At 47.7% G+C, this 17,833-nt stretch overlaps 1 protein-coding gene across 8 annotated transcripts in view; it reads left to right on the forward strand.

Moving 5' to 3' along the window:
- Nucleotides 1-17,833, forward strand: part of dmd (dystrophin) — a 2,562,635-nt gene that overhangs the window by 666,195 nt on the left and 1,878,607 nt on the right. For all 8 annotated transcript variants that reach the window (XM_086007360.1, XM_086007362.1, XM_086007361.1 and 5 more), the window contains exon 6: nucleotides 15,747-15,919. In XM_086007360.1, the coding sequence (XP_085863486.1) occupies nucleotides 15,747-15,919 (173 nt within the window). The remainder of the gene's footprint in view (nucleotides 1-15,746; nucleotides 15,920-17,833) is intronic.

Consider the following 17,833-nt stretch of genomic DNA (forward strand, 5'->3'; position numbering starts at 1 on the left):
TGCTCAACAGCTGGTGAGTACAGAAACCAGGCACGGTCTTTCCTCTGATTTTACCTGGTCTCTCTAAGGAGGCAGCAAGCAGAGGCGGGCTGCTGTCTCAGTGTTGTTAGGTGGAGTTTTGTGTAGGGAGGGATCTGTGATCTTAATGTTTCAGTATGCTGCATTATATCATCACCCCTGCTACATGGGGTTATATTGCTGTATGAAAGTGTCCTTTCTGTTTCATAGTTGGCAAATGTTATTGTAACAATACAGTATTTTAACAGGTGAAGTGACCTTTAATGTGACCCTTTAAAGGTGAATAATTATACTTAAATGGAATTGTTTTTCCTACGCAGGCTAGTGGGGGTTAACTCAATCTTGTCAGGCCTTCTCATGACAAAAAGAGTCCGCACTTTATTTTAACCTGTCAGCAGTGGTCTAGTGGTATTAATGTACAGAATTAGGTAATGTGCATTTTATATGGTAATTTACTGTTTGGGATATTTGGCAGCATGTTTCATTCTATTTGGTGCATTTTCCAGTATTTTGGAGTAGACGCATGAACGCGAACTCCAAAGATGCGCATGAGCGCGGACTCTGAAGATTCCCAATTTGCGCGGGCCCGGTTGATGCGCATGCGTGCGGACCCTCACGCAGATGCAGAATATGTGCAGGAACTCACCCAACCCTAAGCAGCACAGTACGGTTGTCTGTTGTCGTTGGAATTGTCATTTGGAGCAGGTACAGGCAGATCAGCTTTGTTGTTCCCAAACTGAAGTTCCTAGCATTGTTGCAGCTGATTAGGTGCTGATCATAATCTCAGCTGGTTCTTCAAGATTGATTGGAAAATCTTTACCAGGAAAGATTTGAGAAAATGGCTGGTAAGCTGAAGCACAATGAGTTGTCACTGGATCAAAAAAGCTCATTAACCAGCATGAGCATGGCAGCCAAAGCATCCGTGAGTTGACAAAAGCCTTCTCGTGGTAAAACGCAAGTTTTCAGCTTCTTGAAGCGTAAACGTGAACTTCTTGATGAATCGCACTGCTCTCCTACTAGAAAGTGTCCCTGCGACAGACCCTACTACAAGACCCTGACCACCTCAGCTGAGCAGTGTAAAGGAGGCAAAAAGTCCAAGCATTGCATTACAGCCGCCCTCTGCTGCAAGGTTGTGGGGGAGTTCACCATGCCTTTGGTTATCAGCCCTGCTGCTAAGCCCCCAGCTGTTTTTGTGACCTGGACTTATCCACCCTTCCAGTCATCAGGGAGCACAGCAAGAAGGCCTGGGTGACCAGTGTGAACTTCACTTCATGGGTTAAGGAATTAAAAAAAAAGGAATTCAACAGTCAAATGCATCACCAAAAACGCACGGTCATTCTGTTTGTGGACAGTGCCCCCTCTCACCCTGCTATTCACTGTCTTTGCAATATCAAGCTAGCATTCTTCCCACCCAACACCTCCTCCATTCTTCAACCCCCCGACCAAGGCATAATCAAGACCTTCAAAACCTACTACCACAAGCATCTACTGCACTCTGTTGTCACCAAGATCGATTTACAGTCCACATCCACCCCCACAATACTCATCACCTGCCAGTGAAATCGCCAGCAAGTCAATGTACTCCATGCCTGCCGCTGGATTGCCTCTGCAGTCCAGCAGCTCAAACCATCCACTGTCACCAAGTGCTTCGCTAATTGCAGCTTCCCCATCAGTATAGAAGAAACTGGGAAGCCACCTGCCAGACCTGACCCCTCTCCCCTGCTGTTCCCCCCCTCACTCTGCCCACCCCCATGTTAGCAGAGGATTTTGTCTCCGTTGACAATGATGTTTCTGCTGAGGAATCCCTGGCCGAGTCCTGGGAGCAAGACTTCATCGACTCCTGTGCTTGTTCAAGTGCCACACCCTGTATCGAAGACGTCAGTGATGACCCAGAAGCACCCGACCCCACACCCGTGGAAATTTCCACATTTCAAGAAGTATTTTTAATGCTGTCTAAAATTCATTATTTGCCTCCCACAAGGGCTACAACACATTGTTTAACCACATCAGCGCCGCAGAATCGGATGTAACTGACTGCTACGTGGAGTCAAAAGCCCATAGTATCCAGGCATCAATCACTGACTGTCTCGTTAAGTGACTCTTGAATAATGAATGTACAATATGCATTTTATTTGTATGAAAATAAAAATACGATTTAATAAGAGATTTATTTGCATGAATTTATTTGTACAGTACTGTATTTACCGGGTAAAATTAATCAATCAGCCAAGTACCATATAAACAAGCCTATTTGGGCACCTGATGACCATTTTCGTACAACCTGCTCTTCCAAGGACAACTGATGTGATTAAGGATAAGATGTACCTAAAACATTAATCAGATGCCAGGTGTGAACACTAGGTGGAGATACATTAATTTGTGGGCCATAAATCATCATACTATCTACTTAATAGCAGGATCAAGATTTTTTTTATCCACTTGCATTAATACTTAAGGTTATGAGAGGGAAAAAATTACCTTGAAAGTGTGCAATATACTGGAACTTGGATTATGTATAGTGTAGGATGATAATGTAGATGATGTATGGAGATGAATGAGGACTAAGTACAGTCGGACTGTCATTAGTGCAGAGCCTTGCTGTGGGTGGGCAGATATTGGAGAATTGGAGTCCCCAGCCTTCTGCTGTTTATTCAGGCACACTTCAGTTTTTGCTGCATGATTTTGGGGCTGAACGAGGGTGTCATGAGCTTGATTTAAATGGTATATTTCATTAAAAAAATGTCTTACACTGAATTTCACTACTTTGGATGAAGCGCCACCTCACTTAAAAACCTAGTGCACAAATACAAAAAGTAATCAAAAAGGCTAATTTAATGTTGACCTTTATCTTAAGGAGGTTACAATACAAAAGTAAGGAAAAGATGCTTCAATTGTACAGAGCCTTGGTTAGACCCCATTTGGAGTATGGCATTCAGTTTTGGGCACCACACCTTGGGAAGGAATTATTGGCCTTGGAGGGGGTACAGCGCAGAATGATACAGGGACTTAAAGGGTTAAATTTTGAGGGCAGGTTCGATAAGAGGTGACCTAATGGAGGTTTTCAAGATGATATGTTTTGATAGAATAAATAGGGAAAAAAATGTTCTTTCTGGCGAGTGTGTCAATAACTGGAGATCATAGGTTTGAAATCATTGGAAAAGATCTAGAGGAGAGATGAGGATGTTTTTCACTCAGTTGTCGGGATCTGGAGCACTGTACCTGAAGAGGTGGTGGAAGCTAATTCCATAAATAATTTTAAAAGGGAGTTGGACGGGTTCTTGAGGATGAGGAACTTACAGGGTTACAGACAAAAAGCGGGGGTGTGGGACTGGGCACGACTGCTCCTTCAAAGAGCCAGCACAGGCACGACGGGCTGAATGGCCCCCTGTGCTGTAAGTTTCTATGATTCGATAAACTTGGTTGTATTCCCTTGAATTTAGAAGGTTGAAGGGTGATTTCATTGAGATGTTTAAAATGTTAAAGGGATTCAATAGGTTAGATACAGAGAAATTAGTTCCTCTGGTGAGGGAATCCAGAACAAGGAGGCATAATCATAAAATTAGAGCTGGGCCATTTAGGAGTGAAATCAGGCAAGCACTCTTTCACACAAAGGGTAATAGAAATATGGAACTCTTTCCCCAAAAGGCTGTAGATGCTGGGTCAGTTGACCTTTTCAAGACTGAGACCGACAGATTTTTGTCAGGTAAGGGTATCAAGGGCTATGGAGCAAAGGAGGGTAGATCGAGTTGCAGTACAGATCAACCATGATCTGATTGAATGGCAGAACCAGCTTGAGGGGCTGAGTCAGTTTCTGCAAGAGAGGAGATGACAAGATTGTTTCGGCATTTAAAACAAATTCCATTTTAAACAAATGTGAATTACTTTATCGGCATTTCGATTTTACTCCTGTCATCATGTCCTCTACAGGATGGATGTTGATTTTCAGATACTTGAAAAGAAAATGAATGACAAAATCTTTCAGCAAATTCTGATTATTGATTTCTATTTTATTTTAGAACATAATTTAAATTCCCATTTAATTTTCCCATTATTTCAAAGTAGAGATCAAATCATTACCTTTGATGTTACTGAGGAAAGATATCTGTATTGGTTCCATTTTTCAAGCACCAGTTATGATTTATATTTGTCACCACCAGAGTGTGTTCTGCAAGATATTGAGCTTAGCAGCATTTGAATCAGAAAATATCTAGTAGATAATTCTATAGACTGGGTGAGATGGAAGCGGTGACGAGATGCTCTAAATCATTTTCCACACTTTGTCAGTAAATTGTTGGCAAGACTGTAGACAGTGAGCTTTGTTTTGTGTTTACATTTGCAATGATATTGCATTTTCTCAGTGTTACTGATACGAAGAATAAGCCTGATGATCCACTGGCTTTTTTGAAAGTGAGTATTTTAGCTGTGCTTAACTAGTTTAGGCATTAAAGTGAAGTTGATGGTTATGTTTCCACTATACAGAATATTAAAAGCCAAATGAGCTCACCAGCTGTGGCAGCAGTAGAGCACTGACCGCATACATCCTGCAGGAAAGCACACTACAGTAAACTCTCGTTTAAATGGCACCTAATCAACCGGAATTCTTTAATAACCGTCAAAATAGATAGCCGGTAATCTTGCCGAATCCACCCATTTTTTTTTTCCGATTCCGAGTTTCCCGCGGTAGCCGAGTTAGTCACTGTTTTTTATTTTTTTTGTGTTAAAAATTGCCTACCCCTCTTTTCTGGAATTTTTAATCAACTGGCACCATCCCGGTCCCGTCGATGCCGGATATGAAAGAGTTTACTGTAGTAGGCTAAAACAGGTTAGTGCGTGGCTGGAGAAATGGTGCAGGAGGGAACGCTTCAGATTCCTGGGACACTGGGACCAGTTCTGGGGCAGGAGGGACCTATACAAGATGGACGAGTTTCACCTCAACAGAGCTAGGACCAATGTCCTCACAGGAAGGTTAACTAGTACTGTGGGGGAGGGTTAAACTGATTTGGTGGGGGGATGGGCACCAGGATAAAACATTAGAGAGCAGAAACAAGGTGCATAGAGGACTGCGAGTGGCAAATAGCACTAGAGAATATAGGAACAGGAGTAGGTCATTGAGTCCTTTGAGCCTGTTCCACCATTCAGTGAGACCATGGCTGATCTGTGACCTAACTCCATATACCTGTCTTTGGCCCATATCCCTTAATGCCTTTGGTTAACAAAAATCTATCAATATCAGTTTTTAAATTAATAATTGATCCGCAAATGGCAATTGATGCTGGAAGAGAGTTCCAAACTTCTACCACCCTTTGTGTGTAGACGTGTTTCCTAATTTCACTCCTGTAAGGTCTGGCTCTAATTTTTAGACTATACCCCCTAGTCCGAGACTACCCAACCAGCAGAAATAGTTTCTCTCTCTTAACCTTATCTGTTTCCCTTAATATCTTAAAAACTTCGATCAGATCACCCCTTAACCTTCTAAATTCTAGAAAATACAACCCTAATTTGTGTAATCTCTCCTCGTAATTTAACCCTTGGAGCCTGTGTATCATTCTGGTAAATCTACGCTGCACTCCCTCCAAGGCCAATATATCCTTCCTAAGGTGTGGTGCCCAGAACTGCTCACAGTACTCCAGGTGTGGTCTAACCAGGGCTTTGTATAGCTGCAGCATAACCTCTACCCCCTTGTATTCTAGTCCTCTAGATATAAAGGCCAGCATTCCATTAGCCTTTTTGATTATTTTCTGTACCTGTTCATGGCATTTTAATGATCTATGTACCTGAACCCCCAAGTCTCTTTGGACTTCCACTGTTGTTAGCTTTTCACCATTTAGAAAGTACCCTGTTCTGTCCTGTTTAATGACCTCACATTTGCCTACATTGAAATTAATTTGCCACAGTTTTGCCCATTCACTTAATCTATCAATATCCCTTTGTAATTTTATGCTTAAAGTAAGAATAGAGTAAAGAATAGTTTAGAAATAGGACGCATTAGACAGGGGGCAAATGCGAAGCAGTCTAAGGTGGGTTTGGCATGCATGCACGTAAATGCATGGAGCGTGGTAAATTAGGTTGGTGAGCTGTAGGCAAAGTTGCCATATGATATAGTGGCAATAACAGAGACCTGGCTCAAAGAGGAGGATCGGGAACTTATTTTCCTGGCTACAAGGTATTCAGGAAAGATAATGAAGGAAAAAAATGAGGGGTGGCAGTATTGATCAAAGAAACTATCTTAGCACTGGAGGGGGATGATGTAGTTGAGGGACCAAAGACTGAGTCTATTTGGTTAGAATTAAGGAACAACAGAGGTGCTATTGCACTACTGGGCCTATACTATAGGCCACCAAATAGTTGGAAGGAAATAGAGGAGTATAATTGCAGACAAATTACAGAAAGATGCAAGAACTACAGAGTAGTGATAACGGGGGACTTCAATTATTCCTGCCCCACATTTGCTTAAAAATCTGTTCGTTCTCCAACTTTTTCCAGTTCTGACGAAGGGTCAGCGACATGAAACGTTGACTCTGTTTCTCTCTCCACGATGCTGCCTGATCTGCTGAGTGTTTCCAGTATTTTCTGTTGTTGTTTCAATTATCCTAATTTAGACTGGGATAGTAAAAGTATAAAGGGCAAAGAGAGGGAGGAATTCCTGAAACATGTACAAGAGAGCTTTCTTGATCAGTATGTTTCCAGCCCAACGAGGAAGGAAGCAGCGCTGGATCTAGTTCTGGGGAATGAATTGGGGCAAGTGGAGCATGTTTCAATAAGAGAGCATATGGGGAACAGTAATCATACTATCATCAGGTTTAGAAATAACAAGGTACAATCAAGCATAAAAATACTTAACTAGAGAAGGGCTAACTTCAGTGAGTTGAAAAGGGATCTTGGCCCAGGTGGATTAGAATCAAAAATTGGTGGCGAAACAGTAATTGAGCAATGGGAGGCCTTCAAAGAGGAGATGGTTCAAGTACAAAGTAGACACATTCCCATGAGAGGGAAAGGCAGGACATCCAATGCGAGAGCTCCCTGGAAGACTAAAGATAGAGATACAATAGAGAACCAAGCTGAATATAGAAAGTAGAGGAGATTTAAAGAAAGGGAATAAGAGGGGACAAAGAGAGTATGAGAATAGATTATCAGCGGACATAAAAGGGAACCCAAAAGTCTTTTATAAACACACAAAAAGTAAAAGGGTAGTCAAAGGAAGGGTGGAGCTGATTAGGGATCAAAAAAATCATCTTGTGGAGGCAAAGGGCATGGCTGAGGTACTAAATGAGTACTTTGCATCTGTCTTCACTAGAGAAGAGGATGCTGCTAATGTAGCAGTAAAGGAAGAGGCAGTAGCGATATTGGATAGGATAAAAATAGATAAAGTGGAGGTACTTAAAAAGTTGATGGACCCCAAAGTAGAAAAGTCACCTGGTCCAGATGGGATACATCCCAGGTTACTGAGGGAAGTAAGGGTGGAAATTGTGGAGGCTGTGGCCACAATCTTCCAATCCTCCTTGGATAGGGGGCTGGTGCCAGAGGACAGGAGGATTGAAAAGTTTACCCCCCTGTTTAAAAAAAGGGGAGAGAGATAAACCCGGCAACTGCAGGAAACTTTTAGGGGGAAAAATTCAGTTGATTTGCTCAGCGGGAGGTTAGCGGCGGCAGTAGCCAGTAGCGCCCCGTGGCCCTGCGCCTCCGCCGATTATGTCATCGCCGTGTGCAGTGCCCCGGCCGCAATCTTGGCTCATGCCCCTTGACCTACTGGTGGACGCTATGTCCGACAGGGTCGGGGTGGCGTTTTTGTGGCCAGGGCGGCGATAATTAAAGGGCAGGTGCCGAGCGGCCATTTTTTTTGGCCCGCCTGCCAGCACCTGCCAGCTCTGGCCTCCTCCTGCAGGGTGCCAGCTGCGATCTTGAGCGCTGGGCACTTTTGCCGGCACCCAGCTCCCTGGTGGTCCAGAAGGGCCCCGGTGTGCGCTGCGCTAGGCCCCGCCCCTTTAATCAGGGGAGGGAGGCCTGTAATACCGCGGCGCTACCTGCTGACGCATGTGGCGCTGCTGCACGTAGCACCGCGATATTCAATGGGAGTGCCCCAAGAGGGAGGGGTAGCGCTTCCAGTAGCGTCCCACCTTCTGCTTGGAGCGCTGCCATTCAATTTCAGGCGCGGTGGCGCTAACTTTTTCGGGGCGCGAAGTTATCGTCCCAAAGGGGGCGCGAGCCAATTTTCCCCCCTTAGAGACAATAATCTTGGACAAAATTAATTGCCATTTGGAAAAGTATGGGGTAATAAATGAAAGTCAGCACAAATTTGTCAAAGGTAAATCGTGTTTGACTAACTTGATCAAGTTCTTTGATGAAATAACGGAGAGAGTTGATGAGGGTAGTGTGATTGATGTTGTGTATATGGACTTTCAAAAAGCATTTGACAAAGTACCATATTGTGGCGGGGCCACCAAAGGACTCAGATCGTTTGTACATAATTCCTTTAACAACATGTTAGCTACAGTCTGAGTCTGTATCTTTATTTATGCTGTTTAACTGTACAGAGTGTGGTTGCTTTAACAGCGCGGCTAAAACGTGATGACGTCACGCCGTTCATCACGTGATCCCTCACTGGCGGGAAAACGTCATGACGTCAGCCACAGGACTGCAGGGGCAGTCCTCGTGGAACCTCCAGAGAGAGCAGACCTACATTCGATGTTATCCTGCAGTTTCTTGTTAAAGCCTGTTTGTTTCATTAAAGTTCGTTTTGTTTGATCGCCTGAGTGGAACTCAGTCTTTTAGTTAGGAACCCACGTTCCTACATTGGTGACCCCGGCTTTCGTGAACAGTTTTCGTGGAAGATCTTCAGCATGGACACGAACGCCGTGACTCTGAAACTGCCACAGTTCTGGGAGCAACAACCAGCCGCGTGGTTTATCCAGGCTGAAGCCCAGTTCGCCATCAGGAACATCGTCGCGGATCAGACCCGTTATTACTACGTGGTCTCCGCCCTCGATAGCGCAACTGCCTCGCAGATCGTCAGCCTCCTCGGTAGTCCTCCTACTGACAGCAAGTATGATACGTTAAAGGCGCGGTTGCTACAGGTCTTCGGGCTCTCGAAGTCAGAACGCGCTCGCCGGCTCCTCGCTATGCCTGGCCTCGGGGACTCCAAACCGTCCGAGCTCATGAGCCAATTGCTCACGCTCTTGGGTGCCGAACTGGAATGCTTCCTCTTCCGGGAGCTATTCCTCTGCCAACTGCCGGAGCAGGTGCAGGCTGCCCTAGCCAGATCCGAGATTACAGACTACGCCGAGCTTGTTGCCGAAGCAGATAAGATTTTCACAGTAACCCAGCAGTACTGCGCGGCCACGAGGCGCCCATCCCCCACAGACGCGGCTCCAGCTCCTCTTGCAGTGGGCTGGTGCTCCTACCACGCCCGTTTTGGCGCGAAAGCACGATGCTGCCGCTCTCCCTGCAGTTTTTCGCCCCCCAAAAAAAAAGCTCCTGCAGCGTTCCTGGCGAAGGAGGACCGGGTCTAACGGGCGCTCCGCGGCTGCGATGGCCATCGGATCTACGGGGAAACTTCTTTACATCACCGATTCTCTATTGGGTCGACATTCCCTTTGTGACACTGGGGCGCAGTGTAGCATCCTACCTGCGTCGAATCTCGATATGCAAGCTGGGAACCACGGTTTTTCCCTCGTGGCGGCTAATGGCGCAGCCATTCGAACTTTCCGAAAGCGGCGGGTCCAAGTCTGTTTCGGCGGTCAGCGCTTCCATGGGGAATTCGTCATGGCCACAGTCTCACAGGCCATCCTAGGGGCAGATTTTCTGTGTGCCAACGGCCTCCTCGTCGATGTCCGGCACCGCCGGTTGATCAACGCGGCCACCTTCCACTCGATTCCGTGCCACCACGGTACCACCGTGGCGCGCTCTATCGCCTGCGCTTTCCCTTCTCCGGATGACTTCACTCGGCTCCTCGGAGAGTTCCCGGAGCTGACAAGGCCCACTTTCTCCTCCTCGGCCACGAAGCATGGTGTTGAACATCATATCACCACTACTGGCTCCCCGGTTTATGCACGGGCTAGAAGGCTTGAACCCAGCAAGCTCGTGGCTGCGAAAGCGGAGTTTGACACGATGGAGCGGCTGGGGATTATTCGCCGGTCTAATAGTCCCTGGTCTTCGCCTCTCCACATTGTTCCAAAACCGGGCGGCGGCTGGCGGCCATGCGGTGACTACCGACGCCTGAACGACGCCACTACTCCTGATCGGTACCCGATCCCGCATATTCAGGATTTCTCAGCCCATTTGGCGGGAAATTCTATCTTTTCTAAAGTCGACCTCGTCCGGGGGTATCACCAGGTTCCCGTGCACCCGCAAGATGTCCTGAAAACCGCAGTCATCACCCCTTTCGGCCTTTGAGTTCCTTCGGATGCCATTTGGCTTGAAGAACGCGGCACAGGCTTTCCAGCGCTTAATGTGCTCCGAGACCTAAACTTCATCTTCGTCTACCTTGACGACATTCTCATCGCCAGTGCTAGCAAGGAAGAGCACATCTCCCATTTGCGTACCCTCTTTACATGCCTCAGCCAGCACGGTTTGATCATCAACCCGGCCAAGTGCCAGTTCGGCCTGCAGCGGATCGATTTCTTGGGACACCGCATAACATCAGATGGCGCCGTCCCCTTACTGACGAAGGTGGAAGCTGTTACCTCTTTCCCGCGCCTGCCAACCATCAAGGCCCTGCAAGAGTTCCTGGGGATGGTCAATTTCTATCACCGATTCGTCCCTAAGGCGGCTCAGCTAACGCAACCTTTGTATGGGGCCCTCAAGGGCAAGTCCGGTAAGGATCTAACCAGCTGGACGGCCGAGATAGACCAGGCGTTCGTCAACACCAAGAGCGCTTTGGCCAACGCAACCATGCTGGCGCACCCACTTCCAGGTGCCACCATTGCCCTTACCACAGACGCGTCAGACTACGCCATCGGCGCAGTGCAGGAGCAGTGGGTGAACGGCACGTGGCAACCGCTGGCGTTTTTCAGCCGTCAACTACGGAAAAATGAAAAAAAATACAGCACCTTCGATCGAGAGTTACTGGCCCTTTTCCTAGCCATTCGCCATTTCCGGTTCTTATTAGAAGGACGTCCCTTCACGGCTTTTGTCGACCATAAGCCTCTAACATTCGCCATGGCCAAGACCGCCGAACCGTGGTCTGCTCGTCAACAACGTCACCTGACGTTTATTTCTGAATTTACCACGGACATTCAACATGTGTCTGGTAAAGACAACCTGGTCGCAGATTGCCTCTCCCGCGCAACGGTCCATGCGGTTCACCTGGGGATTGACTACGCCCTCATGGCTGCGGATCAGGCCTCGGACCCAGAGGTCCAATCATACAGAACCGTCCCCTCTAGTTTCCAAGCGACCGATGTCCATTTCCAGGCCACAGGCACCACGCTCCTTTGCGACGTCTCCATGGGCGTTCCCCGACCTATTGTGCCAGTCACATGGCGCCGGAAGGTGTTTGACGCCATACACTGGTTGTTGCACCCTGGTATGAAGGCTTCACAACGGCTAATGTCGGCGAAGTTCGTCTGGAAGGGTATGCACCTTGATGTCCGTGACTGGGCCAACACCTGCGTGGTCTGCCAGAAGGCCAAGGTCCAGCGTCATGTTAAAGCTCCAGTGGCTACGTTTGCTGTTCCGGAGCATCGTTTCGACCACGTGCATGTGGGCCTTGTGGGGCCACTCCCGCCTTCTCATGGTTATACGCATCTCCTCACCATGGTGGACCGCACCACTAGGTGGCCAGAGGCAGTTTCCACCAATTCGGCAGACGTCGCTAGAGCTTTCATCTCCTGTTGGGTTGCTCGTTTCAGGGTACCGGCGGACATCTCTTCCGATCGTGGGCCACAACTTTCCTCGAAGCTTTGGAACGCTGTAGTGCAGGGGCTCGGCACCAAACTTCATCGCACCACCGCCTATCGTCCACAGGCGAGCGGCCTTTGCGAGCGATTCCCCAGGTCACTTAAAGCCGCCTTACGGGCCAGTCTTCAAGGTGCAGGATGGGTGGACAGACTCCCATGGGTCCTTTTGGGTCTTCCTACGGCGCCCAAAGAAGACCTGCAATTGTCCTCAGCCGAACTCGTTTATGGCCAGCCTCTCCGAGTACCAGGTGATTTCCTCCCTTCTCCCACAGAGCCATGGTCCGCCTCCCAGCAACTGGTCAGCCACCAGGAAGCGGCCAGATGCTTCGCTCCGGTGCCTACATCAAATCACGGCTTACAGAGCTCCCACGTGCCAGTGGAGCTGAAGAATGCCGAGTACATATTTATCCGCCACGACGCTCACCGGGATCCGCTCAAGCCCCCTTACACTGGTCCTTTCTGCGTCATCGAATCAGGAGACAAATCCTTTTCGGTCGACATCGGAGGAAAGCCGGATCACATTTCGGTGGACCGGTTGAAGCCGGCTCACCTGGACCTGGACCGCCCAGTCGTCGTCGCTCAACCGCCGAAACATGGCCGACCGCCCGCAGCCGCCGCGCCAGCTCAACCACAACCGCCCGTCAGCTCGACCACCATCCATCAGCTTCCTCTGCAGGGTTACCGAAGTCGCTCGGACAGACTGGTCAGGCCTCCTCGACGTCTCACTTTTGCTGTTAAAGACAATTCTGGGGGGGGGGGGCGCATGTGGCGGAGCCACCAAAGGACTCAGATCGTTTGTACATAATTCCTTTAACAACATGTTAGCTACAGTCTGAGCCTGTATCTTTATTTATGCTGTTTAACTGTACAGAGTGTGGTTGCTTTAACAGCACGGCTAAAACGTGATGACGTCACGCCGTTCATCACGTGATCCCCACTGGCGGGAAACGTGATGACGTCATGACGTCAGCCACAGGACTGCAGGGGCAGTCCTCGTGGAGCCTCCAGAGAGAGCAGACCTGCATTCGATGTTATCCTGCAGTTTCTTGTTAAAGCCTGTTTGTTTCATTAAAGTTCGTTTTGTTTGATCGCCTGAGTAGAACTCAGTCTTTTAGTTAGGAACCCACGTTCCTACAATGTAATAGAATGTCATCGACCTGAAAGGTTAACTCTGTTTCTCTCTCCTCTCTGCTGCCTGACCTGCTGAGTATTTCCAGCATTTTCTGTTTTTATTTCAGATTTCCAGCATCCGCAGTATTTTGCTTTTGCACTATATAATAGACTTGTTAACAAATTTGTAGCCCATGGGATTAAAGGGACAGTGGCAGTGTGGATACAAAATTGGCTAAGAGACAGAAAGCAGAGAGTAGTGATGAAATGTTGTTTTTCAGACTGGAGGGAAGCAGAGTGATGTTCCCCAGGGGTCGGTATTAGGACAACTGCTCTTCTTGATATATGTTAATGACCTAGACTTGTGTCTACAGGGCATAATTTCAAAGTTTGCAAATGACACGAAACTCGGAAATGTAGTAAACAACGAAGAGGATGGTGACAGACTTGTAAAATGGGCAGACGCATGGCAGATGAAATGTAACGCAGAGAAGTGTGAAAATGATTCATTTTGATTGGAAGAATGAGGAGAGGCAATATAAACTAAATGGTACAATTTTGAAGAGGGTGCAGGAAAAGAGAGATCTGGGGGTGTATATATATATATACAGATCTTTGAAGGTGGCAAGAAAAGTTGAGAAGGCTGTTAAAAAAGCATATAGGATCATTGGCTTTATTAATAGAGGCATAGAGTACAAAAGCAAGGAAGTTATGCTAAACCTTTATAAAACACTGGTTAGGCCTCAGTTTTAGAGTATTGTATTCAATTCTGGGTGCCACACTTTAAGAAGGATGTCAAGGCTTTAGAGAGGGTGCAGAAGAGATTTACTAGATTCGTACCAAGGATGAGGGACTTCAGTTATGTGGAGAAGCTGGGGTTGCTCTGTGTAGAGCAGAAAAGGTTAAGAGAAGATATGACAGAGGTGCTTATAATTATGAATGGTTTTGATACAGTACAGGAAACTTTGTGCTATCCGGCACCGACGGGACCGAGCTGTTGCCGTTCCCTCAAAACTGCTGGACACTCCAGCGCTAATGTTGAAACATACGGAGATTTTCAGCTCCGTGTGAATCAACAAACCCTGTACAGCTTCTAAACAGTCGGCAAGCATCTCTGTAGCGTCTCTAGCTGAAGCTGTTGCTTCGCTACAGACCTTGCAGAGCTTGACAGTTGAGAAAAAAGCAACGAAAAGAAAAAAAATGGCTCCTGATTTTTGCCGGTGGCTCGAGCTTGCCGGACATTTAGCCTCCGGATAACACAAAGTTTCCTGTCGATAAGGAAAAACTTCTTCCAGTAGCAGAAGAGTCGGTAACCAGAGGGCACAGATTTAAGGTGATTGGCAAAAGAATCAGAGGTGACATGAGGAAACATTTTTTTACACAGCAAATTGTTGTGTCTTGGATTGCACTGCCTCAAAGGATGGTGGAAGCAGATTCAATAGTAACATTTGAATGAGTTTTGGATAAATACTTGAAGGGAAAAATCTTACAGGGCTATGGGGAAAGAGCAGGGAATGGGATTCATTGGAAACCTCTACCAAAGAGCTGGTTGAGGCGCAATGGGCCGAATGGCCTCCTGTGCTGTATCATTCTATGCTGGTGAAGTGCCTCTCCCACCAAATAGACCAATGTTCACTGCCATTGAAATTCAGTTACCCTGAGCAGCAGTTTTTTTTTTCTTGGAAAATGAAAACTCAGCAGGGGGAACCGACACTGCCCCATAAAGAGTATTTTGTGGCAGGCACTGAAGGGCAATAGGCATGATGGGCAATAGACATGATGACCAAACAGAAACCTGTGGTACAGACCACCCCTTGCTATTGGCTGAAAGATTGTGGGGAGAATAGATGAAATGGCCATGTAAAGTGGGGGGAGGGGGGAAATACCAACATAAAATACAATTTTGTTGTATCACACTGAGGGGGAAAAATTCAGTTGTTTGCGGCTCCCGTTAGCGCCTTAAGAGGGCGCTAATGGGGCGCAAAGTAACTAGCGCCCGGGTGCGGCGATGTTTGCGCCGCTCGCGAAATTAACTAGACATTTTGCAGCGGCGCTAAACACTACCGCCACGATCTCCTGCACCGGCAGATCGTGACATCAGTCGAGTGCGCAACGCCCCATTAGCGCCCCGGACCGGATATTGAGTGGCGCCCCCTGCCTTACCGCCTGCCGCTAGCAACGACAGGTTGAGGGGAGCGTTATGCTGTCAGAAAGGGACTAGAGGAGCACTATTTAAAGGCGAGCGCTTCCTGCCTTTTTTTGTCGGTGACATTTTTGCACCACGCAGTCTGAGAGAGAGAGAGAGAGAGACTTCTGGAGAGATTCAACGCTGTGTGAAGGAGTTTTGAGTACTGAGCAGCACTTTGCAGGTTTATTTTGATTTGCCGTTCCTTGCTTCACTAGCGCTCTGAGGTAGCGCCTCACTCCTCGGCCTTTGCGCCTTAAGACAGGTGTGAAGCGCCTGATTTAGCGCTCCAATCACCTCCCGGGGCGATAAAAGCCAACTTTGCTGTCGGAGGCGATAATTAGCGCCAGGCGCTAAACTTTGCACACGGCCGATAATGGTGCCCCAAATGGGGCGATACCAAATTTCCCCCCCCAATGTTTTACAAGAGGAAGAAAAAATAAAATATTTGATAATGTTCATTTGTTAATGGTACTGGGGAGATAGAGCTGATTCTGGTACTGTCGTGTTCTGCCTAACTTGTCTGTCTTCCTTTTAAGGTGAAAGATGTTATGAAAGGCATCATGGCCAACCTTCAGCAGACTAATAGTGAGAAGATTCTGCTGAGCTGGGTGCGTCAGTCCCTCCGTGGCTACAAACCGGTCAATGTCGTCAATTTCACCTCCAGCTGGTCAGATGGCACGGCCTTCAATGCTCTCATCCACAGTCACAGGTGAGAAAGCGGCAGGCACCTTCCTGATTCATTTTTTGGTGGCAGAAATTTGGGCTTGGGATTTTTTTTGGTCACAATTACATAGGCACCAATGAAAATGTCAGGAGGTTTGTTGTCATAGTGAGCTTATCTCTTGCAGCACACAAAATCTCAAGAACTGGCACTGAGGTTTGTTCAGCAAGAAAATAAAAGATAAGGAGCCAGAAATTCAGATCGGGGGCTTGCCGCGCGTGCAAGCCCCTGATATGCACTTACCCGACGCGCTGGCCGTTGACCTCCAGGGACGCCTGGAATTCGATTTTGAAAAAGAAGAATCCCGGGCAGCGTATGACGTCACGCCGCCCAGGAGTGCAGCCAGCGCGAAGCCTGTAGCGCGCTGTGCAACTGAGACACGCCCCTTGAGGTCTCAGTTTAACAGGACACGCCCCCAATGTTTCTGCCAAGCTGCTAAGCATTTTCACATGCAAAGCAGCAGTTTAAATAGGTTTTTGGAAGTTTTTTGAAGATTTTGGTAACTTTTATAAACTTTTAAAAACGTTTACATTATTTTGAAGAATCTGAAGTAGTTTTAAACAGAATTAAAGCAATTTAAAGACTTTTAAAAGCCCTAAAAGAATTTTTTAAATTCCATTTATTTATTTAGCAATGTCGTCGTCATACGTGTCTTCACACTGTTCCCTTTGGGGAACTGTATGAAGTGGTGGAAGGATTTATGGCCATGATTAACGCTCATTCCGTGACCGTAACCATCTTTGAACCAACCATTAGGGCGGTTAGTCCTATGGCGGGAGGGTTTTACGGGCTCCCACAAGCTATACAAGGAGGGGGGGCCACCCACACCCACGGACGCAAATATCCCACTGGATGTCAACCCAGAATTTAGAGCCGGAGCTCCGACTCCACTTGCCGGGACTGTCTGGAGCGGGGTTCGAAACCCTACCCTGATCTGGCCCAGCGGCGGGGATCCTACCGCTATGCCAAAGGCCCAATCCGATTAGCAAAGTGAAATGGCTGGAATGAGCACAATTCACGGCATTAAAAGAACTCACAATTGAACTGATGATGACCTCAGCAATCTCCTCAACGAGGTGGAGGCGCAGCGCCTGCTCATCATTGGTAATGAGAAGTCAAAGGCGCCGCAAAAAGGGCAGATGATAGCTTGGTCTTTCAAGTGGCAGCATAGGGCTCCAGTCACGGGGAGGGAAAAGGCGCAGGAAACGTATGGGTGTCGCCTTTTGTGCGGAGTGGGCCTTTTGCATAGCAGTAAGCATCCCTGCCGCTGGGCCAGAAGGAGTAGGGTTTCGAACCCCACTCCAGACAGTCCCGGCAAGTGGAGTCGGAGCTCCAACTATAAATTCTGGGTGGACATCCAGCGGGATACTTGCGTCCGTGGGTGTGGGTGGCCCCCTCCCTCAGATGGGTTGTGGGAGCCCGTAAAACCCTCACGGCATAGGACTAACCACCCTAATGGCTGGTTCAAAGATGGTTACGGTCACGGAATGAGCGTTAATCACGGCCATAAATCCTTCCACCACTTCATACAGTTCCCGAAAGGGAACAGTGTGAGGATACGTACGACGATGACCTCTTGCGCAATGCACCTCCTTGGACCCTCAGTCGCAGATGCGAGGGGGCAAATCGTGCAATTGTTAAATTTTTCATTTTATTGACATGTAAAATGTTGGCCCAGTAATTCCCTTCCAAATGCGCGAGTACGGTCGGGGTACTTACGCGTCTGGCCGGAGGAAATGCCGGTTTTCAGCATGCACAGTGCATGTGGGGAAAACCGGCATTTCCTGTCCTCTGAACGAAGGGGTTCAGAGGCAGAACGCGTGCGACTGCACAGGCAGCGCGTGCGCAGTAAAATTCGCCGCTTTCATTCATGCTTTCAGTGAGGTCAAGTCCTTACAACTT

The sequence above is a fragment of the Somniosus microcephalus genome, chromosome 14 (assembly GCF_052327205.1).
Source record: "Somniosus microcephalus isolate GS21.2 chromosome 14, FLI_Smic_1.0, whole genome shotgun sequence".
Taxonomy (NCBI): Eukaryota; Metazoa; Chordata; class Chondrichthyes; order Squaliformes; family Somniosidae; genus Somniosus; species Somniosus microcephalus.